The following is a 26,083-nucleotide window of genomic DNA, read 5'->3' as shown; positions in this document are numbered from 1 at the left end:
TGCTCTGGCCCGCTCCAGTCCAGCCCCGCCCGCCCCTTACTCCCAGGAAAAATAAACTAATAATAATATAGCGTTATTATCATTTTATTTTGCCTTTTTTTTAACAATCCAGTAGGGCGACACTCCTCTGCCTTAGCAGAGGAGCCAACCCAGGCTAGCTGACAAGTTAAAATTCTCCAGCGGTCAATACATCACAAGCAGCCAACACATCAAAAATTATACATGAAGAACTGAGGCAGGCAAGCGATTGCAAACAAGATTCCTCCGTTTACGTCCTCATGTGCCCTGATACCGCAATGTGTAGCTCTTTCTTGGCCATAGTTATATTTGGAATAAATAAATACCTAAACCTACATGTACAGAAGAAATATTTTGGGGTGACGGAAAGGAGGCTCATGAGACTAAAGAATTCCAGATGCGGCAAATGAATCACTATTCCATCCCAACTTTACCTATGCCTCTGTGTTACATATGTATTCGTGTCTGCCAGAACTTCAGCGAAACCGGAGAAAAGTTCTGTTCAAATGCTAAAAATATACCACTGCAACCTTGCAGTGAGTACATCATCTGGCTTTGGAAGCTTGCACTTGCTCCAGGAAGAGAGAGAGAAGGAGAGGGAGATTGGCAGGAAATCAATACTACGTCATAACCCCAGACTAGCTGCTGGTTTCTGAATTGTTCCATTGAGAGAGTTTACCCTTTCTCACAAGCCTTCTGCACTTTTTCCACGCGAAGGCCCCTCTCCTAGAGGTCTCCGGCCTGGAGTCGCTTCCTGTCTTCACCTAGAAGCCACGATACCTCCGCAGAATGTTCCGTTGTTATTCCTCCACGCAGAGTGAGAAATAACTCAGCAGTCATAAAAATATCCCGCGCCACTGGTCAGAGGCAACCTATAATCACTGGCGCGCGCCTCGGAAACACTGAGTCAAAGGGGCTTCTAAAAAACTGCAAGAAGAGGGGCAAGGCAGAGAGGTTGGCAGACACTTTATGGAATATTCTCAGCGACAAGCAAGGTCATTTTACAAGAAACATATTAGCAATTGCTTTTAACAAAGAGTGCTGCAAGTAAGAGGGCACCACCAGGCGCCATTCTTGTCCTAACCATCCGTTTTCACGAGGCCCCTCACAGGTTACCCAAGCCCCTGGGCTCTGATTTCAGACTAAAACAGAACGTAGAAGGTCGGATTCTTAAATGTTGCAGAGATGTGACGGTTTTAGGTCTTAAACTGCAGAATTGTCTCTTGAGTTTCGCTGCTTCCATTGCTTGTTTGCTTAGACTTAATTTAGAGCAATTATTAAGTTACTCCAAGATCCGCAAGACCACATTTGAAGGCCAACCCCACAAGACCAACGTGCTCCCTATCAATATATGGAGTCTGGCGCTCGGATTTTAATTTTCCAGGTTTCACTTTAGTTTTCTAAACTGAAACTCTTTCGAGGTCTGGCTTGACAACGCAGAAGTTGCCAGACCTTTGTTAGCAACAGAAAAGGACAGCACTTGACTGGGTAGAAACTGTTTGTTTCCTCTAGATTTTCACCGTGATAAGCCTTGTTAGACTGTCTTAGTAGAGATAGTATTGCGCTTTGCCAACTGTAAGATATACATATGTAATGTATACATTTGTAATTTGATTAATGTATGCCAGATGGTTGCCCTGTGGGAAAACTTCTGTTCAAAACAGTAGACCTGACTTAATATGGTGACAAGCTATACGCCTGATTGGTTCACTGGGAAACGTAATGCCAAATTCCATTCGTCTGATCTGTTTATTATGGAAAGTGATGAAAAAATGTGTAGGCCTGGCTAATGTACTTTGGAAAACATTGTTAAAGTCAATAGGCCTTTAAAAAAATATTCTATAGGGTTTTATAATAGGCATATTATCAGGTATAAAAGATATATACTCATCATCATCATTAAATGCTTTATTCAATTTGAAAAAATCAAACCTTAAAAGTCAAGTACAGATAAAATCGAAACGATACATGCGCAAAATATTAAAAGCAATGCATCATTAAAAAATAATTATTGAATTCCTTAATCTAACCGCTTTTTTAAAAACAGGCAACAGTTCAACAGATCAGGGGGTAGGTACGTAGCTGTAAAAAACAGTAACGAAGGCATGCCTCAGTAAAGGTTCTTCCAACTAAAAGTAGCCTTAAAAATGGAGCCTCAGTTGTTTGTAAATTGGACAAAACAAAATAAAGCATATATTGCCCTGTTTGGGTGTTGAATCACAGAGACAAGGCCGGCGATCTACATTGCTGGACTATCCCCTGGGTACACTCAATAAAAAAATAGACCATGGTCAGCCTTAAGTGTTAGCAAAAAACGATGACAGTCAGACATGTCATATAAAAGATATGGCCCTAAAGACAGAGTAGTGGGAACAACTACATACGGCCTGACTGAGGCCTCTGACAGAGCAAGGGATGCTCTCATGTCGCGTAGCTGACTAATAAAGGTGTCCTTCCCCCAAGTTGGGTCTGCTTTAACAATACTCTTAGGCTTACTAGAAAAGGATGAGTGACATAGTTTGAGGAAACTCTTCTTGACATATCTAAACCATGGTATCCGTTAGACATGAACACAACTCATCCAGTCCTTTACAAACTTACTAATAATGTCTGGCTCAGGTTTGAGCCAGAAGGCCAAGTATAAAATTAGATGTCTCAACGCAATAGTTCCACACAAAAAGCCCTTTTCTAGCTCTTTGTGGATGACATGTGGAAGAATATTCTAGGTAGTGCAAGAAGCCTTCTTAAAAACACTTTCCCAACATACTGTAGGTTGCTTATGTTGGCATATCCCCAGATGTCACAACTATAGGATGCTATGGGCAGCAAAGTCAAAAACTGAAGCAATGCATTTGGTAACACATGCCTCCTTTCTCAGTTCAGTGGTGGCCAAGTAATAGAAGAATCAAACAGAATACCAAGGTAGGTAAATGTTTTGACTTTGCTAAGTGAGTACCTCTACATGAGTGAGTTCTGCATATAGAGCCAAGAGTTACAAAGCTTTTTTGCATTCCAAAATAGCCCAATTTGCAGAATCGGATCATTTGTAAACACAAAAAGGCATTTTCAAATATACAAAATCCAAATTGCAATTCAGTAACCTGTTACAGAATCGCAATTTGGGATTGCAAATTGGTATTTGGAAGGGGTATGTTTAGGGCGTCCCTTCCTAAAACCGATATGCCTTTTACCAACATCTTGAAGTTGGTGGGATGCCATTTGCAAAAGGGAGGGGATCCCCGTGAGACCCCTTTCCATTTGAGAATGGAAATAATATATTTTTTAAGAACAGGAAGTGGTCCCAAAGACCACTGCCTACTCTTAAAAATGATACAGAAATTGTTCATGTTTTTTATAAATACATCCTGTTTTCCTTAAAGGAAAATGGATTGAATTTCAAAAAGAAAGCTTGCTTTAGTTAAAAGCAATCACAGACATTGTGGTCTGCTGATCCCAGGAGGCCACCATCCCTGTGATTTTTGGGATTCCCAATTGGTTGCAAACTGAGACCTGCTTCGTAAATATTCATAAGGTAGGTCTATTTGCGACCCACTGGGAATCGCAGAAAGTATAAATCACACTTTTATAAATTAGTGTTTGTGAACACTATATTTGCAATTTGATAATCACAAACACTAAGCTTCCTTAGTGCTTTTAGATCCTATTATCATGGTGTGAGATTTAATAGATTTAATGCTCAAATCAAGTGTTTGCATGTAATTAGTAAAAATGTGCAATCAAATGTAAAGGCCTCATGCTGTTCTAGAAACTAAAACAGTGTAATCAGCATATAATAGGGCTGGAACACAGTGGCCACCTAACACAGGCATATCGCAACCCCATGCTACTAGGACATATTCCAAGTTGTTATCATAAAAGGTTAATAAAAAGGAGGCCACAGTACAGCCTTGTCTGACCTCCCTGTAAAGAAAAAAGTGGTCAGTGCATTCTCCATTCTGACCATAAGTTACAGAAGCGTTCACATTAAAATGAAAGTCGTGTAAGAAAAGGAAAATATTCTTGTCAATCCCCATATCCAACATTATGGACCACAGTTTCTCTCTGTTGACCTTGTCAAAAGCGGAGCTCAAGTACATGAAGGTCAAGTGTATTGCTCCTGGGCAAGTCACAGTGCACTTGTTGATTAAAAGATATAGGTTCAAACCTTGGTCCACTGTGCATGTTTCTGATCTAAAGCCAAAGTGCACTTCAGAGAGCACAGTACGATCTTTGGCCCAGGTCATTAGTCTGGAGAGTACCATTTTTCCTATCACCTCGACTTCTGAATCTATCAAAGAGATCGGGTGATAAAACAAGGGGTCATCCCTGGATGCCTTTTTAAACACAGGGACAATAACAGACTTGGACCAGGAACTGGGAAGACTATGGGGGTTATTCTAACTTTGGAGGAGGTGTTAATCCGTCCCAAAAGTGACGGATTTACCACCAGCCGTATTACGAGTCCATTATATCCTATGGAACTCGTAATACGGCTGGTGGTATATCCGTCACTTTACCGTCACTTTTGGGACGGATTAACACTCCTCCAAAGTTAGAATAACCCCCTATGTCTAAGGGCCATGTTAATGTTGATGGTGAGGAACGGGGCCCACAAAAGTACATTGTATTTAAAAAGGTCAAGTGCGATCCCCATCGGTACCAGCAGCTTTCTTATTAGGGATGATGAGGATGGCGTCTTTAACTTCTTCCCAATCAGAGAAAAGAGAAAAATCACTATGAGAAATCAGAGCTAAGTGGGACTCAGTAAAACAACTGATGAAACATGGTATTTCATAAATACTTTCACATTGTTTAACCCCGGAATCAGGCGTAACGTGCTGTGATAGTAAACATCCGGAGTCAGGTTTAAATAGGCGGCAGTTCACAACCTCCCAAAAGTTAGTAGTGCATCTGGAGGTGCAGGCAGCAATATGGTCCTGCGAAGCCTCCAGTTTCAAAGGTGGATTTATATGAAATTCTCAGGGAAGAGACTTTGGATCTATCCCCAGGAGTCTCCTTAAGAGCTGTGAAAAGGTCACCATGAGCCTTACTATAGGAGTATTCAAACCATCTTACAGGGGCAAACATGTGTTGCTTAAAGGAGGTGAGAAGGGCCCTCACATGATGATTTATAGTTTTGAATAAATTAAGAAGGGTCTAATTAGGGAATAGGTTCTCAAGCCATATTGGGAAAGCATCAGGGCAGAGACTGAGTAATTTGTGATGAAAAGAGTCAGAGTTGATACCCTTCCATCTAAGTCTACATCCATGTTCATGTGGGGTCACCTGCCCACAAGACAGATACATCCAGGGGCCAGCTTATACACCCAACATAGGTATCTCTTTTATTCCAAAGTACCTTGTAAGAGATCAAAGATAGAATGAAGACAGTAGAGACAAAAATAAAATCTATTACTTTGGAAGCGTCTGTCCCAGTTAACATGGGCGCTGTACCCAGTCGTCACATTATAGTCATTTACTATGGTCTTAAGCATCTCTCCCTGACAAGTCTTCTAAAAGTGGTTGTCAGAAAGAAAAAAAAAGCAGTGTCAGTGAGCCTACAAAGTGAGATGCAATTAAAATCACTCACCTGAATCACAGGAGTAACATCAGCAGTATAAAAGAACTTATCAAACAGGGACCTAAGAGCTCTCACATGCTACGCAGTAGAATGATTACTGTTGGCATAGCCTAAAAGAGCTGGAAAAGGGCAACTGCAGAGCAAGCAGATTAAGTGAACCAGAATCCAGTTGTTGCAGCGTGCACTTGAGGCCAAGGGAACCCAGCAACAGGAGACCACCCTTGGCTGTCCCTGACTGCGAACTGCAAGCAGGCACAGAGAAACCACTGTATCTTTCTAAAGTTTCTTGGAGGCAAATTATGTTAGATCTCCTTAAAAAAGACAGCCAGGAAGGATCTTTCCTAATTCCTGCATACTTTCAATGTTCCAGGAAATGATGTCAAGTGTGAGAGAAGAATTGCTAGTCGGAATGTAATCTCCTGTGAAGTGTGTCCGGGTCAAAAAAAGATTTAGACAAAGAAGGCAGTCAACCATTGGTAATTAAATGGTTCAAAAGATTTTGAAATAGTTAGAATACATTTGGCTATCCCAGATTGGCCTGGGTTATCTCGGTGGGAAACAGTGCTTTGAGAAGCGAAAACTGGGCAACCACCGCCGGCACTCAAATGAAAATGTTCATAAATGTAGCCCAAAGATACTGGTAAAATGCCCTTATCTGGTCTATGATGCAATGAAATGGTCCTTAAGATGTCACTAGCATAAAAAGTGTTATTAAAATAATAACTTACAGTCACCAACGTTTTAGGACTCCGGCCCAAATATGTGACCCATTTAACCATGTTGACCTGATTAAAAAGAGACGGCATGGAACCCAGTTGACCATGAAGCCAGTGAACAACCTTGGTTCTTAATTGATAATAGTCCTCCGTAAAGCCAGCATTCATTCAGCATGACATTGGCCAAAACTATGACAAATGGTATGAGCCCCGTGGGAGATCCAAATGGAAAAAATCTGAATCAGCAATGGCTGCCTGCTAACTTTATCTGGCGCCCCATCAATAAGAGTTCATAAATGTAGCATGAAAGCAGCGTCAGGATTGGTCTGAGGGGTGCCGCTCAGATACAACCACATGGACTGTGCAGTTTCTCCAGGCCAGCTGTTTAACACAGCCGGGTTGGAGAAACCTAAGTGCGCACCATGTATGGTTGGATGGCCGTCTCAGAACGTACGACACACATGCACACTTAGTGCTCTCTTTCCTCCCTCTTTTCCCCCTCCCAAGGCCCATCCCCACCCCTCCCTTCACATGCTGACTGAGCCAGCAGCAAGAAAAAGAAAACGATATTCAAGTATTGTTTTGTTTTATTTTCGGCTGCTTGCTCCTAGCCAGTGGGGCCATGCTTCTCCGCCATTGTGGAAGAGCCGCCCCTGTTTAGCGGATGAGCACACAGGTTAAGTGGTTGACAGGGGGTCCATCCAGGGGTGTTTCGGTTAGCGATTACATTGGCTATTTCGGACACTAGTTAGTGGGAGCATTAGATGCGGGTAATGCAGAAACACAGGAGTTTACTCATCTTTTTGGCTGGACGGATAGCCTGGGTGCCTGGGCTTATGCTCTGTCCCCATCCGACCATGAACACACTGCCCAAATAAATGACATCATACAGGCAAAAGAAGGATGGCAAGTTGATGAGGTGGATTCGAACCTCTGGCGTGTGGTGCACAAACCTGCCGAACTGCTTAACTAGCCATCACTAACATGCCGTGAGAAATGAGAAAAGAAGCAACACATTAAAGCCTTGATGCATTTGGGGATCGGGTCAATGTATCCGTAAACTGATCCTATTTATGATGCAATACAAGCTGCTTTAAGATAAACAATGACGTGTGAGGTAAAGTTGCCCCGTCCTGATGCTGCTACGGTCAACAGCTTGTTCTAGGGTCAGGATGAAGAGGCTGTGCCCACAAGAGCCTGTTGATGATGAACCAGGGGATGTGAAACATTTGAGGGCCCATATATATGGTCCCATATGTGTGTGTGTGGGTGTGTGTGTTTGGTGGTCTGTCAGAAAAGGCTAAATGCAATAACACCCTACATTTACTCAACACAGTGCCCCTAGTGTGAGTTTACTTAGATAATAGGACCGTTGTTGGCTGGAAGTGCAGCCGTACCAAGCCATGGACTGGAGCCAGAAAACGAATCAAATTTAGGAAATCATGTCCTTCTACTTTCACACTAAACTGGGTCATGGTACCAGGTGAAACTAGCAGCTACAGTAATTAATGCAAGTAGGAAAGCACGTGCTCTTGTTTACCTCACGATAAACGCTCCACAGCAGAAGTAGTGGGGACCACCCAGGGCCTGGGATTAGAGCGTAGACTGCAAAACAAAAAGAGCCGGTGTGCTAGAGAAGCATCTGTTCATGCCAAATTCCATGTCTATACCACGTTTAGGTGATAAATCTTGTCGATGACGACATAAACATTCACTGCTCCATTTCTTTGGGTTGGCAGCTTCTTTTTTCGGAAACAGTTACATGGAGGTCCCTGTGGCGGAAGCCTATGATGAAGTCACCCTCCACATGCAGTTCCACACCGGGAGGCCGGAGGGGCTCCTCTTCCTGGCTGCTGGTGACTCAGACTATCTCCTGGTCGAACTACGAGATGGCGCTGTCCAGGTGAGGTGCCCGTTCCACCCACTGCTGCTGATTTTGAACGAATTCTCTCTCTCACATTCTCTCTTTCTGTTTCTCTATCGTTAGTCTTCTGTCTGTCTGCCTGCACTGTGCCTTCCACTCTCTCTCCTTTCTCTACCCTTTTCCACACTCTGACTCATTTATTCCTCTGCCCTTCTTTGCCTTTGGAATCACCGCTTCCTCTTTCGATTTCTGTATTTTATCTTCTCTCTCTCTCCATCTATGTTTGCATCCTACCTCCTTATTTTTTAATCTTCATCTCTCACTTCTTTCCAGCGCAATCCCTGCCAACCTCTTTTCTGGCCTTTTTACTCCCCTTTTGTTGCCTCTCCGTTCAATATTCCACTGCTTTCCAGTTCCCCTCCCTTTGATATATTTTCCATCTGCGTCTCTTTACCTCCTCTGGTTCTGTACTCGCTCTACCCATGCTTTTTTCTTTCCTCATGGGCATCCCTTCCTATGCTTTGTTGTTCCCTCTCTTTCTCCCTCCTCCATGGTTTCTCTACCCATACCTTACTTACTGACTTATTTACCATGGTACCGTTGTGCCAGTTTGTAAAGCCATTCCTCACATTATATCTGCACCAGCTATATTGTATGCAAGGTAGGCGTTCCCCCGCTAAAAGCCATGCAGACCTGCCGCAGTGAAATCTCCAAGATTTTACTGTGTCGTTCTGTGCCTTCACTGCATCAGAATTTTAACACCTGCTCAGAGCAGGCGTTATACTGATGCAGTGCTCTTTTCTATGGCGGCTGCCTCACATTGCTGGATTAGAGTAATTTTTTACGCTAATCCAGCAATGCATCACTTTAGCTCCACAGATGCACCAGGAGTTTTGCTGCATCCGTGGAAAGGTGCCCCATAGAGCGCTTTATCATAAATACAGCGCTATCATGGTGTCATTAGAGGGTAGCAGGGCAGCACAAGAAATCTGATGCATCGGCACCGATGTGTTAGATTCTTGTAAATTAGGCCCTTTGCCTGCTTGTCCCTGTGAGTAAAAGTGATGTGTCCACCACAGAATGAGAGAGGCAGGCTCCAGTGCTGGCCTGAGCGTGGTGGTACCACAATGTCATTGTCAGCATATCGGCTCACATAAATATCATCCTGGCCTTAATATAGTTTGCACAACTATTGCGCCAGTGGAATTAATAATAGAAAATCTACACCCAATGTGATGAGATTTTTGTAGACAATATTTAGGACACAACATCTGTTAGATAATCTTTATGTAGATCATAGTATGACCTACAGATTCCCTTAACCAGGCACTGCACCCAGATACATTAGTCCTGCCACATACAGACTTCTAAGTAATGAACTTTCCATACTAGGGCAAAAAGGGAACAATAGTAGTTCATCACCAGAGAAAACACAATTACGGTGCGAGAATTACAGTGCAGCAGAACGATAACCGTACCATGGCGACCAGAATGCAGTTTCCATCATTAGGGTAATGAGAAACAGTGCACCCGACTCATGCATTAGAGTCACTGAGAAGAGAACTGAACACATGGATAGTGAAAGCAGCCTGCACAGGCGAGGTGAAAAGGCTGCTGAATTGCAGGATCATAAGTAGCTGGGACAGATAATTTATCATTTTTATTCCAAACCTAGCAAATATTGTTAAAATGCACCTTTCTTCAAAAAAGTCCAGGAGGCCTATTTAATATTTGAAGTGCAGTCCAGGGTTATTTTGTGAAAAGTTGAAATTTCCCAAAATATTGTAAAATAGAAATGAAGTGTTGAAATCTAGGATCTCAGCAGCATTCTGACAACTTCTGCCTAGAGGATGCTGCTTAAGGCACAATAAACTAGGAATCCCTTCTAGTTTGCAGTGGGAAACAAAGTCAGTGTACCTAGGCTTATTATCTATTATATTCTGTCCCATCCCACATTAAGCGACACTAGCTCAGAGGTGTGGATGCTTTCTAATTAGTGCACCTTGCTCTCTTCCATGTAGGTCAGAATGGATTTCGGATCAGGTGATGTGCAAGTGAATTCTCCAGAAGGACTGAAGCTTGATAACCTGGTGACACACGAGTTTGAGCTCAAAGTCAGCAATGGAAAGATGACCCTTCTCACTGACAGTCTCTCAAACATCACTGCTGAGATCCCAGGGCCCTGGCAGGAGCTCAACGTTCATCATGGCATTTACATTGGTGGCTCAGGGGACTTGGAACTTCCCTACCTCACTGAAGCTAGTATACCATTCAGAGGGTGCCTCCACAGCACCATATTTAACAATATTGACCTCCTCTCTTTGCTGACATCTAACAGTGGCTCAAGAACAGTGCATGAGGTCAAAGATGGTTGCAGCCGCGAGTTTTCAGCGGGCCGGGATGAACCTTTCAGCTTCTCTGGGCCACGGTCTTTCATTGCATTCCCTAGCTGGAACGCTAGAGAGAATGTGGTAATTGAGTTTCGAATGATGTCAACTATGGAGCAGGCTCCACTGATCTTCCAGTCAGGAACTCAGCATGACTTTCTGTACCTAGAAATCATCAACGGTTATTTGCGTGGCACTGTGAATAGTAGGAAAGGTGCAGTGAAGCTACAAAATAACATTTATGTCAATGATGACCAGCCACACGATATCAGAATCTACATTGATGCCCACACATTTGAAATCAGTGTGGATAACTTTGAGACCAGAACATCTAAAACTGGCATGCCTAGCTTCCTGCGTCCACAGGAGAATCTCTTGCTGGGAGGGTTTGATGAAGAAACTTTGGACATTTTAAGGGAAAGCCTGGCAGGTTACAATTTGAGAGATGACAGAACCTACAAATCTTTTGTTGGCTGCATAGAAGAACTGAGGATCAACTTGGAGAAGAAAAGCCTTCAGGATGCCCTTGTCACAAAGGATGTTATGGCCGGTTGCGAAAATGAAGACTATGAAGATGAGTATGATTACTACGATGCACCAACAACTGTGGCACCCACTTCCACCCCATCGATGTGGCAAGGTCTCCGTCTACCTATAATAGAACCATGCCACCTGGAGACTGGCCTACCCATAATCTTCCAAAACTTCACAAAATTGCTTAAAATAAGCCCTTTGGTACTACGGGAAGGAGGCACCTCAATTCTAGAATCAAGGCATATACAGCCAACCATAGACCTCAGTGCGATTGGTATCAGACCTTCTCAGGTCGTCTTCAGTGTCACTCATGATGCAAGGTATGGATTTCTTGAACTAGATGTTCCAGGTGCTAGCACAAGAAAGAAGTTCACACTCCTGGACTTAATGAAACACAAAGTGAAGTACGTCCATGATGGCTCAGAGGGTTCCATGGATCAACTGGCATTTGAGGTCACCATCAATGCGAAGGTCATGATTCCTGAGTGTTTGCGCAAAGGTCAAGTCTATTTGTTTCCCATATCAATCACACCCACCAACGACCCTCCTCAGGTGGTTTTTCCACATGGAAACATTCTCATGGTACTAGAACACACACGCAATGTGCTGAACTCAGATATTATCAATGTTATTGATGCTGACACACCTTGTGACAGCTTGAAGATTTTAATAGCCAGTGGCAAGAGTATGGAACGGGGCTATGTGGAAAATGACTATCAACCAGGGCAGGCCATTGAAGAATTCTCTTGTAATGAGTTAAAGGCAAGTAGCGTGGCCTTTGTTCACCGGGGTGAACTAGCTCAAGAGCTCCACCTCCAAGCTAGTGATGGGTTTTCAAGGGGGTCAACATCCACCTTATTTATTATTGCCAAAGAGCCTGAAATTATTGTTAGCAACAACACAGGACTAATAATTTCACAAGGTGATACAACTGCAATTACTACCACAAATCTTTCAGTGGAAACCAATGCAGTGAAGCAGAAGGTGGATATTTTCTATCGACTCACTGAACCTCTAAAGTTTGGGGAGCTTCGTAAGAAAGGAAGTACTGGTGAGTGGAAGTCAGTGGAAACTTTCCAGCAGCAAGACATAGACAATGAGCAAATTAAGTACTTCAGCACCGATGCAGAGCACCATCAAAAAGACATCACTGAGAGTATAGAATTTGAAGTCCAAGTTGGCAAGAAAATCCTGAGCAACAACTTCTTCTTTATTGAAGTTAAAAAGTCGCTGATAAAATTGCTAAACATGGCTCCATTAGAACTGAAAAGAAGTCGCCAGAGGAATATCACTGCTCGTGAATTACAGGCTGTGTTGGAAGGGCAAAGTCTTGATGCTGCATCCTACCAATATGTAATACTGCAAGCTCCCAGAAAGGGAAACCTTATGCTTGAGGGCCAGAGACTGACTGAAGGCCTCAGTTTCACCCAAGAGAATCTGTTGCGAAATAGCGTGACCTATGAAGCAAGTGTGAGGAACCCTAAAGAAACAGAGGACAATTTCCAATTCAGGATCTATGTCACCAGCCATGTATCACCAGTGTTCACCTACAAAATCAAAATTGGGGCAGACCCACATGCACCCATGCTAACTAATGTTCTTCTTTCTGTCCCTGAAGGAGGAGAAGTCATCATCACTTCAGACCACCTCTTTGTCAAGAGTTCCATCAGCATGAATTACCTGTATGAGGTAATAGAAGGTCCTCAGCATGGAAGACTATTCAGGAGGTCACCCCCCAGACAACTTTCAAGCAATGAGGCACTAACTGAATTCTCCAATGATGACCTTCTCCAGGGTAGAGTGGTATATCAGCATGATGGGTCAGAAACCACGGAGGATGATATACCCTTCGTGGCCATCAGACAGATTGAGGGCAGTGCTGAGGCTCTCTATTTCGATCGAGATGTGGAAGAGGTGAGAGGTGTGTTCAGAGTTTCCATCCAACCAGTAAATGATAATGTTCCAGTTCAAGTCGTGAACAAGGTCTTCAATGTAGTACGTGGTGGGCAGCGCCTCCTAACTACCAGTGACATTGCCTTCACTGACAAAGATTCAGGGTCAACAGATGCACAGCTAGTAATGGTGAGAAGGGGCGTGCCCTTTGGCAAAATCGTGTTTATTGAGGATACAGCACACCAAGTGTTCCGCTTCACCCAGGAGGATCTCAGGAAAAAAAAGGTACTCTTTGTCCATTCAGGTGCTGATCATGGATGGTTCCAGCTGCAGGTTTCTGATGGCCTACATCAAGTCACAGCTCTCGTGGAGGTTCAGGCCTCTGACCCTTACATCGAGATTGTCAACAACACAGGCCTGTTGGTCCACCAAGGGGGTGAAAAGGTTTTAGATGACTCTGTTTTAAGACTGGAGACAAATATGGACATCAGAAATGAGGAAGATGTTTCATTTAGAATTATTACTCCACCAACTGAGGGCGCAATACGGAAAGGAGAACAGCAAGTGTCTTCTTTTTCTCAGAAGGACTTCCTGTCTGGAGACATCATCTACTACCATAACGGCAGCACTAATGCCAGGGATTTCTTTGAATTCTCTGTAGAAGCCAACCAAGTATTGGTGGAAGACAATGTGGAGATCACTGTCGTTTTGGAAGGTGGCAATCCACCACAGGTTATCCACAATGAGAAAATATATGTATTCCAAGGTGAAGCAGCTGAGATCAAAAAGGAGGACTTAATGGTAAGCGAGATTTTTTTCTGTCTTGTCAAAAGGTGATCAGTTGAATTTGTGTTTGATTATGGTTAGGATCTGTGTAGAACATGAAGGTGTGTTGACATGTGGTGAGAGATTCTTCAGACACCCTTCTCAGCAATTCCTACTCTCTCCATGGGTCCAAGAAACCTATCTAGCACATACTTCCCCATCTGACACTTCCTCGTCATCATCACCAAGCTACCTAGATCGACCTCTCAATTTCTACCAAACTCTTCTCAGTGCTTGGAGATTCATGAAGCAACAGACACCCTTTATCTCACTATTTATTTTTCACTTAGTGCTAGAACACCTCATAAATGCCCATGTATTTCTACTAATACCTCTTAAGTGATAGGATAATCACCAAACACTTCTTCAAGGCCTATCTCCTCCAAGAGAAATATCAGTGCTGAACTCTTTCAGGCACTGCCTTCCAATTTTTGGCACTCCCCAGACATTGGTTTAATGAACATCTTCACCAGTGGTGTCCAGCATAGGTTCACAAGTGACAGTCTATGCCAGATTTTCAGGATATCCACATAAGCAATTGCATACAATTTAATCCAGATTGTATCTCATCACTCAATCAGTCAGCTTTTATTAGTTGCACTGTAGCTGCAAGTAGACCTCTTGCCACTGCTATGTCTTTGGGAAAAGTAAAATTTTCATTGGTGATCTAAAGAGGTAAAATGGAACTTGTTCACTGAGCACCACTGAATTACACCAAATCAAAAGATCACACAGTACAAGTTTGTTTGTTTGTGTGAAAAGTGCAATGTAAGTAGATGTGCTATCCTGTGTGTTCTTTATGTGTCTTTGTCCCTTTAATATTTTTAGGTTTCTGATGAAAACAGTTTCCCTCATGAGATTGTTTACATTGTACGATCCCCGCCACGCTTAGGTGTCCTCGTTACAGTCTCTCACAGTGACACCTCAGACGGCAGCCTAAACAATATCCAGGCCTTCACCCAGGAGGAAATCAACGCTGGCAGTGTTCTGTACCTCAGCTCCAAGCCAGAACCAGGGAGCGACCCATTCATTCTGGATGTCAGCAATGGTGCAAAGGTCCTCGAAGGTCTGGTCGTTCAACTTGAAGTTCTGCCAATGACAGTGCCCTTCAGAGTCCAGAACATCACTGTTGAGGAAGGTGGCACCAGAGTCTTGTCCACAGATGTTCTCCAGATCCCAAGCTCCTATTTCACCAATCTGAACCTGGAGTTTACTGTGATGGAGCCTCCAATGCACGGGGCCATTCGGAATGCAGAGCGGCATGGAGGTGAATCCCTGCTGTCCTTTACCTGGAATGAGGTAAAAGGCTCAATGACAGCAACAATGTTATGTTTATCAATTAATATTTTCTATGTGCATCTCGAACATGGGTCTGCATTCAAAGAATCGACCATGTATATAATTTATTTCAGATTAGTGGTTTTTGGGGACCATGAATTAAAGCCTCGCACTTAATGTCAGGCAAACTGAGTAGCTGCTCTCAGTAGATAATGCTTAATAGATAACAATGGTAATAAGAGCACACTTTATACATGTTTGCACTCATTTGATCATTGATAATAGCAACTCAAGCATCACTCCTTGTGGCCAGTTTCACTTCTCTTCAGCCTTTATGTTCCAATAAACTTAAATGGGAAAGACAAATCAGGATCTCATACTGATGGGCTCTAACCTTAAAATCTTTGGAGACAGTTCACTTGGGTTCACAGAAAGACTTTTTATATTTGTGTATTCTTAACCTTATGCAGAACAATAACACAATAATACACAATAGTACGGATTGTGCGTTCTATACACTATGCGGTGAGGATGACGATGATGATAGAAGTTAGCAGTTGTTACCAATGAGTCTCTTGATTCTCAGAATTCATGTAAAGTGATTCTCAGAATTCATGTAAAAGGGCAAACTTCAGAAGTCACTTTACAAAATTTCTATGGAGAAGAGAAGGCAACTTCTAAATGTATCCCCCTTGCCGCGCTCTTCTCTGTGTCTCGGTACATACATATACAGAGTAGTATGTTAAATTATTTTTTGGTAATTTTCAGTATGCTGCCCATGCCAGCACTGTTTCTAGGAGATTTTACACCTTCGATTTCCCAACTATTTAGAATTCCGGATCTGGTTAAAGGGTAAGATACTCTTCCAAGCTCTTTCTGAATTTGTCATGCTTACCTCACGTTCCTTTACTTCCTTTTACTCCAGCAACAATATTGAAGTGGGTACACCTTTTCATATTTTTATTTGAGGTGATCTCGCAATTGTGAATTTTTCTTGGGTTAGGAAGTTTGTTTTTGTGCAAGGTAAGCTAGCCACTGGCCTTGCATTATTCTTGTCTGCTACTTAGAGAGCTTGAAGTTGGACTTCTGCTACTGCATATTTTGTGTCGCTCACTCTTTGTTGCCTCAACATCTGCTCGTGAAGTGATGGGAGATCTCCAGCTTGCCAGGAATATGTTGACTTTGTGCTCAGGTATCAGAGGATACTTTCACACAAGCCAGACATAGTGGCATGCTGTGCATATTACTCTATTCATCAAGGTCAAGTTGTAGCAGTAAAGAGGCTCTCTCCTCTTCTCTCAGCACTTGTACCTTTGAATCAGGGGCCTCATCTGCTCAAATCCTTTTCACTGGGGCATGGGAGAGTGGAATGCATTTGATTACAAGGCCATTTCTGCAGTACTGAAGGAGCTATTCACTTTGGCGATACCTTTGTTTTTTATCAGCACTGCACTGAGGTTTCTCACATATGTAGAATGATCATGGTGTAAACGAAATCCCTCGTAAAGTAGCTATGGTTATGGCAAGATTTCTCTCTAAAACATTGAATGCCACAAAGTTGTGTGTAGAATTACTCATTGGGCCCGGGCCCGTTCCTCACCATACTCACATGCAGTAACCCAAACTGTTTCTTTTCTTTATGGGGAACCGCCAGAGTTTGGGTAGGGGCCACTACCATTGAACACACACATTATTGGGATTATGTAGTCAGGGTACCTACACATCACCACCTAAACAGTTGTTTTTAACGCTAGTGACACAATTGCTTTTCTTTTTCTTTATGTGGTGGTTAAGCGATCAATGGACTGATTTGTGAGAACATTTCTATGGATCCAGTTGCTGTTGACTTCTACCGAATCAACACATTGTGCACTGATTTACTTAACTGCTGTTTAAATATGCATAACATCTAACAAAAACGTTAAAAAATAGGCTCAAAACATAACCCAGTGAAAGAGTCAGTAAGGGAGGACTGACAGCTAGCTCTCCCTCATGCTTTCTCTTGGTTCTTGCAGGTGGAACAGCAACTTATCCTATATGAACATGATGACACAGAGACAAAGATCGATGCATTCACTCTAGCTGCCAACGTATCGGAGATCGACCGCCAGAGCCGCCCTGCGACCATCAGAGTCGACATCCGACCTGTCAATGATGAGTCTCCGGTGCTGACCGTCAATGCAGGGTTACAAGTGAGTCAACGTCTCGACTGTGGCAAAGGTTCCTTATCGGTGGGCTTCTATTTTATCGGTGGCTAAAAATATGGGGGCATATTTATACTCTGTTTGCGCCGGATTTGCGTCGTTTTTTTTTACGCAAATCCGACGCAAAACTAACTCCATATTTATACTTTGGCGCTAGACCCGTCTAGGGCCAAAGATTTTGGAGTTTGCGTCATTTTTTTGCGTGGACACCTTCCTTGCGTTAATGATATGCAAGGTAGGCGTTCCCGTCTAAAAAATGACTCCGAGGCATGTGCGCCGTATTTATACTCCCGGACAAAAATGACGCCCGGGAGTGGGCGGGTCCAAAAAAATGACGTCCAGCCGCTTTAGCGTCATTTTTTAACGCCTGGTCAGGGCAGGCGTTAAGGGACCTGTGGGCTCGGAAGGAGCCCAGAGGTGCCCTCCCATGACCCCAGGGACACCCCCTGCCACCCTTGCCCACCCCAGGAGGACGCCCAAGGATGGAGGGACCCATCCCAGGGAACTTAAGGTAAGTTCAGATAAGTATTTTTTTCTTTTTTTTTTGTGGCATAGGGGGGCCTGATTTGTGCCCCCCTACATGCCACTATACCCAATGACCATGCCCAGGGGACATAAGTCCCCTTGGCATGGCCATTGGGCAAGGGGGCATGACTCCTGTCTTTGCTAAGACAGGAGTCATGTCAATGGAGGGTGGGAGTCAAAAAAAATGGCGCAAATCGGGTTGAGGCAGATTTTTTGCCTCAGACCGACTTGCCCCATTTTTTGATGCCCAAGCTCCATTTTCCCCTACGCCGGCGCTGCCTGATGTGGGTCATTTTTTTTGACGCACACCAGTCAGCTCCGCCGGCTAACGTCATTCCATAAATAAGGCGCCCGCATGGCGCTTTGGAATGGTGTTAGCCGGCGTTAAATTTTTTGACGCACAACTGCGTTGGCGCAGTTGTGCGCCAAAAAGTATAAATACGGCCCATGGTGTTATATTATATGGCTGAAAATAAATGCTGATAGATATGAGGTAGGCTTCTGCGTCAGTTTCTAGTATTACTGTACTGTGGACATCAAGAAGTCTGGGATTATATGCTAAGCGCAGGTATTTACATCTGCACAACTAAATAGTAGTGGGGTACACTGGAAGCACCATGGTTTGATGGCATAAGTTAGTGACTCTGGTACTCTGGCAGTTCCTTAATTCAGCCTGCTGTGTTACAGGTTGACATCCCATGACCTGGTGCCAGTGCACTATGCTTCCAGTCCTGTGACTCAGTGGAGGGGCTCTATGGTACAGGCCCAGTAACTCATCTATAGCACAGTGCCTCAATGATACTGCCATATGATAACAGTCTTACACCTCACTTGCAGTGCTCTTGGCTGACAATCTTTTGGCTCACTGCGAGTGAATCAGGCCACCAACCCTGTTACCCAGAAGCAGTGATGTATAGTGCCAGCCCTATCACTCAGTAGAAATACTGTGAGACCCATATACAGACTATTCTTAACTACACTTGATATATATATTGTCACAGTTCATAGACATGTATTAAGTATAATAAGTATATATTTAGTAATATATACTTACCCTTGCAATATTTCAGACGGTGATATTCAGGCCACAATATTTTTGTACATTGATATTTTTTGTTTTCGGTATTCTGACACACATCCATCCTGTGTCTCAATATCCTATAAATCGGTGTTCACTGATTGTGCTTGAACAGATTAAGATGAATCCCCATCAAGACAGAAATTCTTATAACTGACATCTTCCGGCAAGCCTTGTATTGTGTGCGGCTGCCAAAAGAGTCAGTGATGGTACCTTTGCCTTTATCAATAGATTTTTTAGGAATATCCTTCTCAGTATGCCTGTTTTTAATATTATTTGTGATAACAATGGGCTCTAGAGAAGGCAGGCCCAGATAAACCAAAAAAAACATGCAACTCAGCTGCAGGGATTTTGGCGCAAATCCCTGCTTACAAATGTTTGTAGATAGGGATTTGCATCAAAACCCCGGTGGTTGCATGGGAATGCCCATGTACCAGCCATGGACTGGCCACTTGACGCAAAGTAAAGCCCAGCAGTGCACAGCACAACTTTTTGTTAATTTGGGAAACTATCCAATACAAATTCTGATTTGCGTTGGTTAGTATATCACAGCACAGCACTCTGCGTCGGATTTCCCGAGGGATTATGTGGACTTCACATCTACTGTATTAGGAACTCCTGTAGGACTATGACGTATGATGAGCTCTACATCACTAAGTAGTGCTCGCCCACTCTAAGCCTGCTTGGGAATCTTTATGCTTGTGGTCCTCTAAGTACTGGCACCCAGATGTATGCCATAGTTATGCAGATGTAAGTACTGCCTCCAGGAATTTTGTACACTGTCACGGGGCGATATCACCATTATTCAAGCAGCCATTGTGAGCCTTTACCTGGAGCACTGTGTTAGTGAGTCTGGGCACTAATGTTGCACAGGCAGTATGAGCAAAGCTCATGGTTTAGTCAAGACGTTGGATGCTGGTGGCAGAGAAAAGGAGAAAGAAGGAGTGAGAGAGCAAGAGAGAGAGAAATGAAAAAGAGAGAGGCTGTGGGCATGTGTATGTGTGTGTGTACATCCACAGGTATCCAACTTGGGACGTGCACGTACTGCACTGCGGAAATTATGAGGAACTGAGGAAGTGTATGTCTTGTGTCTTCACGACCATCGTCAGTACGTTTTTAGTGTTTTATTTGTAAATAGTTTTGTTTTATAACCCTGTCTCTGTGGTCCACCTTCCTCTGTACCCTCTATGCTGCTCCTTAGCTCTCCCTCTTCGTGTCACATTTCTCCTGATCTGCCTCAGTGGGGCTGTCGCTTCAGAGTATGATTTCTGTAGGATGGGAGGCTATGTGGACATAGAATGCCGGAATCAGTGTTTCCATGTCACGTCTCATATTCTTCCTCGGATTTTGAGATGGTTATTTGGGCTTTTTTCAGCAACAGCTTTTAATTCCAGTGGTTGTAGTAACTCCCGTTAGCAGTCCCATCGTAGTTTACGGGCTATTACCGTGTAAGTACGCAACAGTCCCATCCAAATTTCAAGCAATGACATAAAGGTTATCAACTACTTAGATGGGGTGGATGTTGGTCCTAAATCACCCTGGATAACACCAAAATGAGCAAGCGTGAAAACCAGTACTCAGTAATTCAGGTGCCATCATGGATGCTCAGCATCAAAATAAAAGGCCATGATTACCAAAAATTCATGCAAGGCAACGCAGCAAGCCACCTTGCTGTGCTGCACTTTGAGAAATGGCAGGACTGTGATGTATTTAACATTATACGGTGCATTCCTGTCCTTTCCCAACGCTAGCACACTTTTGGCTGCCTAGCACTGGTGCAGACACCCTTGCATTATGGTGAAAGGGTGCCTGAAGTGGGAGCCTTTACCAGGAATACTGTGCTCCAGTACCCTTACAGTAAAAATGCAATGCCTAGACACATTTTTTAACTTTTTACACCCCATGGATGTGTGCTGCACAGTGCAGCACACATGCAGTGTTTGTAAAGTTAGGAGAAATTAAACATTTCTCCTACTTACTGCCTGCTTCAAGGAGGTGTTATGTTTTGGCGCAAAGCCCTATCTAGCAATTTTAGTGGAAAGGGTTCTCCATCAAAAATCATTGTGGTAGGTTAAGAATTGCATTGTACAACACCTGGAAGGGCTCCTTGATGCCAAGCTGTGCTCAGCAGCCAGTCCAACGTGCTGTTTATATTACTTTACGAAGTACTTTCTTGCACAAAAATGGTTTGCACTGAAAAGTAAATACTTTATCAACACTTTGCACTGCTTTTCGTCATTTGGATGACACTGCAGTGACGCACAATATTGGTAAATGTGCTCCAAAAGGATCTTTGTGCAAAAAAAACAAAAAAAACAAATTGAGTCATCATCCCAGGAGGCACCAACAGTGATACTCCCTTAAAGGTTTATGGGTCCTTCACTTATGTATCGTTCTTAGGAGTCTAAACTACGGCATTTTGTTTGAGCACCACCCCATTCCCAACATGCATGGGTTTTCAGCATTAGCAGTGGTCGAGATGTTGTCCATGTTGAATCTGGCAAATGTATCTCACAAAATAGTCCTGGAGGATGACAGCAAACATTTGATGGTCTTTATAACTCCTGGAGGAATGTACCTGAATAAATGCATATCCTTTCGGGATTATTATGCAGCATTAGTTTTTGAGCGAGTTTTGTAGGAGACATTAGGGAGGGTTGAGGGAGCAACTGCATTTCAAAATGATATCCTCGAATCTGGTAAAAAGCTTACACAACATGATAAGAATCTTGAAAATGTTCTCAGAGCACTTGCGGAGACATGGATAACACTTAAATTGGAGAAGTTTAGATGCAATGAGGTGGTTTAAGATCTTCTTGCAGCAAACTTCTGCAGGCTCCTTAGTTCAGATTAAACACCAGAAGAGGATGGTGGGTCTTCTCAGGTGAGTTGTCCATGCTCCCTTGGAAAAAAGAGCAGAAAGAACGACTTAGCATTTCACAGCCTTGCAAAAACATGTTAGTTCCTCTACCGAAATCTCAGCAGAATACTTTACAAATCTATGTACTGAAATAAAACGTGAAATAAACATGGATAATGGGCATACACAGTGTAACAAGTGGTGTAAAGAGGGAACACTATTTTTTATTCTGATAATTCTTTGGGTGAGTAATTCTGCATCTCCTTTCTCAATTGTATTTTTAAATCTATCCTGTTTGTTCACTGTATTGGGTCAAAACGTTTAAAATATCGCATAACGTTTGTAGTTTGATTTAAGTATGCATCATTGAAACGCAAACACCGCCCCTTCATACTTGCTTAACACACCTCCCTTTAAAAAAAAAAAAAGTGTGTACATCTATTGTACTCGGAAGATGGCCTCTCCAAACCCACTTACATGTACTCACAGTTGCTGTTTCTGTATCATTATAAAATTACCCTATTTTACCATGTTGTAAATTCTAAAGCGGTCCTAGAAGTGCGGTTACTGAAGAATGGCGCATGCCTAGTTATGTCTAAAAGGGACGAGTCAAGGATAAATGAAAGTACACCATCTATACACGAGGTCAGCTCAGGATAATACACCTATTCAATCTGGATTACAAACGCCATCTTTTACTGTGTTTTTCTCTTGGTTTTGCGCTACATAATAATGGCCACGGGATGGCAGCATTGACTTGTTATTCGGAGTGACCGTGCTCTTTCCACACCAAGAATCGAATGAAGTCCGCTTCAATCAGCGTAACCCATGTTTACACGCATGGAAAAAATGTGGAAAAAATTTGCAAGAAGGAATGATTACAAGATTTTGAAAATATGTTATATACAAATTTGCAGTTAGACAACTGGGAAGTGGTCACAAATATCAGTCCTATTAAAACGTAGACGGAGAGCATCTGTGGTTTAGCAGCAGCTCCAGTTAAAGCTCGGTAATTTATTTATAGCTATGAATAACAGCATTTAGCTACTTTTTAAGTGCTCTTAGTTTTGTTAAATAAGTGAACGTTCAATCACGGCACAGTGAAACTACATGATCTGTCCAAGTAACCCGGCGATAACTCTAATCTTCTGAAACCATAATTATGTAGGCTGTGAGACATTGGGGCATATTTACAACCCCCTAGCGTCCCCTTGCGCCACCGGCAACGAGGTCTTTTCCCTGCACCAGATTTACAAAGTGGTGCAATGCAAACATTGTCACTTTGTAACCCCTTGCACCACATTATGCCTGTGCCAGGCATAATGTATGCAAGGGGCGTTCCCCCATTAGGAGGCCCCAACAAATGGCGCAGTGAAATTTACGAGATTTCACTGTGCCATTTTTCCCGTAATTTTTAACGCCTGGCCAAGATAGGAGTTAAAGTGTATCTCCCACTGTTTCCAAAGGGCCACCCTACACATTTCTGGACTAGCGCCATCATTTTTGGCGCTAGTCGACCAATGCTCCACAATAGCACTATTGTGCTAACTTGCGCCTGGTGCACCGTATTGTAAATACGATGCTACCATGGTGACATTAGGCGGGTGCAAGAAAAGTGGAGCATCACAGCTGATGCGCCACTTTCTTGTAACTATGCCCCATTGTGATTGCTTCTATCCACAATCACTCCTAAATATTATATACTGACAAGGACTATGGAGGGAAGTCCAACTGAACAGCAGCTTTATGGAACTTTTCTCAACTACTTTAATGAAGACCAACATTTTAGATCCTAATTAACCTATCCAGATAATAACTATGTCTATATCTTTTAACATTTAGAGCATGCTAACCATTATTTTGCACTTACTGTGCCAGCCAAGAAAGACATGCTTTGCGCTGAGCTCACCTAAAGCAATAATCTTATCTAATAGACTTAGACAATAAGATTAAGATGGGCCTGCAATACGCCATGTCAAACGACCCTCTGGACAAGACGAGCTTGTTGAGACCTTAGGCCTTGTCATCTGACAGATTTTAGGCGTGTCAGCCCTGGAAGGTCCATCTTGATACTGTCGTAATTCAGGAGCACATAGATCGCCCACAGAGGGTCTTCCTTTTGTTCCTCTTCTATATTTGTGGTCCTGCTCAGAAGCCTCCATTCTCTATATGTGTATGTGTACCTACATATCCCTTATCCCTTTGTGTGTAAGTGTACCTTCTCATGAGCCTCCCTCTTTTATATGTGTATGAGTACCTGCTCAGGAGCCTCCCTTCTTTATATGTGTACCTGCTCAGGTACCTCTCTCTCTATATGTGAAAGTATACCTCCTCAAAAGCTTCCCTTCTGTACATGTGTATATATGTACCTTCTCAGGAACCTCTCTTCTTTATATGTGTATGTGCACCGAACGCTCCCTTCTCTGTATGTGTAAGTATACGTCCTCATGAGCCTCTCTTCTTTACATGTGTATGTGTACCTGCTCAGGTGCCTCCTCTCTATATGTGTAAGTGTACCTTCTCAGAAGCTTCCCTTCTTTATATATGTGTATGTGTACCTCCTCAGATGCCTCCCTTCTTTACATGTATATGTGTACCTGCTCATGGGCCTCCCTTATTTATATATGTAAGTGTACCTCCTCAGGAACCTCCCTTCTCTATAGTTGTATGCATACGTGCATGTTGCTTAGCTTTATGTGTAAATGTACCTCTTCAGAAGCCTCCTTTCTTTCTGTGTGTATGTGTACCTGGTCAGGGGCCTCCTTTATCTTTAAGTGTACCTCCTCAGAAGCCTGCGTTCTTCTTATGTGTGTTTTCATGCTCAGGAGCCTCCCTTATCTATATGTGTATGCGTACCTCCTCAGAACCCTCCCTTCTTTATATATGTACTTGCTCAGGGGCTCCCTTATCTTTATGTGTAAGTATACCTCCTCAGAAGCCTCCCTTCTTTATATGTGTTTATGTGTACCTGCTCAGACGCCTCCCTTATTTTTTTATATGTGAGTGCAGGAGCCTCCATTGTTTATATGTGTTACTGTTCAGGGGCCTCCCCTATCCATGTGTGTAAGTGCACCGCCTCAGGAGCCGCCATTCTTTATGTGTACCTGCTCTGGGGCCTCCCTTATTTATATATGTAAGTGTACCTGCTCAGGGACCTCTCTTCTCTATATGTGTAAGCATACCTGCATATTGCTTATCTTTATGTGTAAATGTACCTCCTCAGAAGCCTCCTTTCTTTCTGTGTGTATGTGTACCTGGTCAGGGGCCTCCTTTATCTATAAGTGTACCTCCTCAGAAGCCTCCCTTCTTTTTATGTGTGTTTTCCTGCTCAGGAGCCTCCCTTATCTATATGTTTAAGTGTACCTCCTCAGAACCACCCCTTCTTTATATGTGCACTTGCTCAGGGGCTCCCTTATCTTTATGTGTAAGTATACCTCCTCAGAACCCTCCCTTCTTTATATGTGTTTATGTGTCCCTGCTCAGAGGACTCCCTTATTTTTTATATGTGAGTGCACCTCCTCAAGGCCCTCCATTGTTTATATGTGTTCCTGTTCAGGGGCCTTCCCTAGCTATGTGTGTAAGTGCAACGCCTCAGGAGCCGCCATTCTTTATGTGTACCTGCTCCGGGGCCTCCCTTCTCTATATATGTAAGTGCGCCTCCCTTCTTTACAACTATATGTGTACCTCCTCAGAAACCTCCCTTCTTTATATATGTAAGCGTACCTCCTCAGAAGCCTCCTTTCTTCACATGGGTATGTGTACCCTTCTTTATATGTGTATCTGCACAGGGACCTTCCTGTACCTCCTCAGAAGCCTCCCTTCTTTCTAAGTGTACCTGCTCAGGGGCCTCCCTTAGCTATACGTGTAAGTGTGTATTCTCAGGAGATTACCATCTTTACATGTCTACGAGCACCTCATGCGAAGCTTTCCTTATCCATGTGCACGTGTGCCTCGCTCCAATATATGCCCTTTGTATACCAATAGGATCCTTCCCTTTCATTGTATATGTAGGCCTTAGGAGCCCCGCATGTTCCCTATGTGCGTCTGTATCTCCCTAGAAACCTCCCTTCCGGTATATATGTCTGTGTGAACCTCTCCAGGAGGCTCCTTCGTGTACCACTGCAGGAGTCCCCTTCACTATAAGCATGTATCTCCGCCTCTTCACTCTTGTCTGTGCATGGACAGACGATACCTCCTCGGGAGATCTGATGACATTGCACGAATCCAGTTACAATACTTGGAATCTAAGGTCGGGGCAGCACCGAAGATGCTGGGAGAGACCAGCCTCGGGGGAAGGGTCCGCGCCTGTGGACGGGAACC

General features: G+C 43.3%; 1 protein-coding gene across 1 annotated transcript in view; it reads left to right on the top strand.

Moving 5' to 3' along the window:
* Window positions 1-26,083, top strand: part of CSPG4 (chondroitin sulfate proteoglycan 4) — a 313,635-nt gene that overhangs the window by 217,040 nt on the left and 70,512 nt on the right. The window contains exons 2-5 of the mRNA XM_069222178.1: window positions 8,055-8,218; window positions 10,201-13,794; window positions 14,647-15,117; window positions 17,112-17,288. Coding sequence (XP_069078279.1) covers window positions 8,055-8,218; window positions 10,201-13,794; window positions 14,647-15,117; window positions 17,112-17,288 — 4,406 coding nt within the window. The remainder of the gene's footprint in view (window positions 1-8,054; window positions 8,219-10,200; window positions 13,795-14,646; window positions 15,118-17,111; window positions 17,289-26,083) is intronic.

Source organism: Pleurodeles waltl, chromosome 3_1 (assembly GCF_031143425.1).
Source record: "Pleurodeles waltl isolate 20211129_DDA chromosome 3_1, aPleWal1.hap1.20221129, whole genome shotgun sequence".
In the NCBI taxonomy this organism is placed as follows: Eukaryota; Metazoa; Chordata; class Amphibia; order Caudata; family Salamandridae; genus Pleurodeles; species Pleurodeles waltl.
This window is presented reverse-complemented; position numbering and strand designations above follow the sequence as displayed.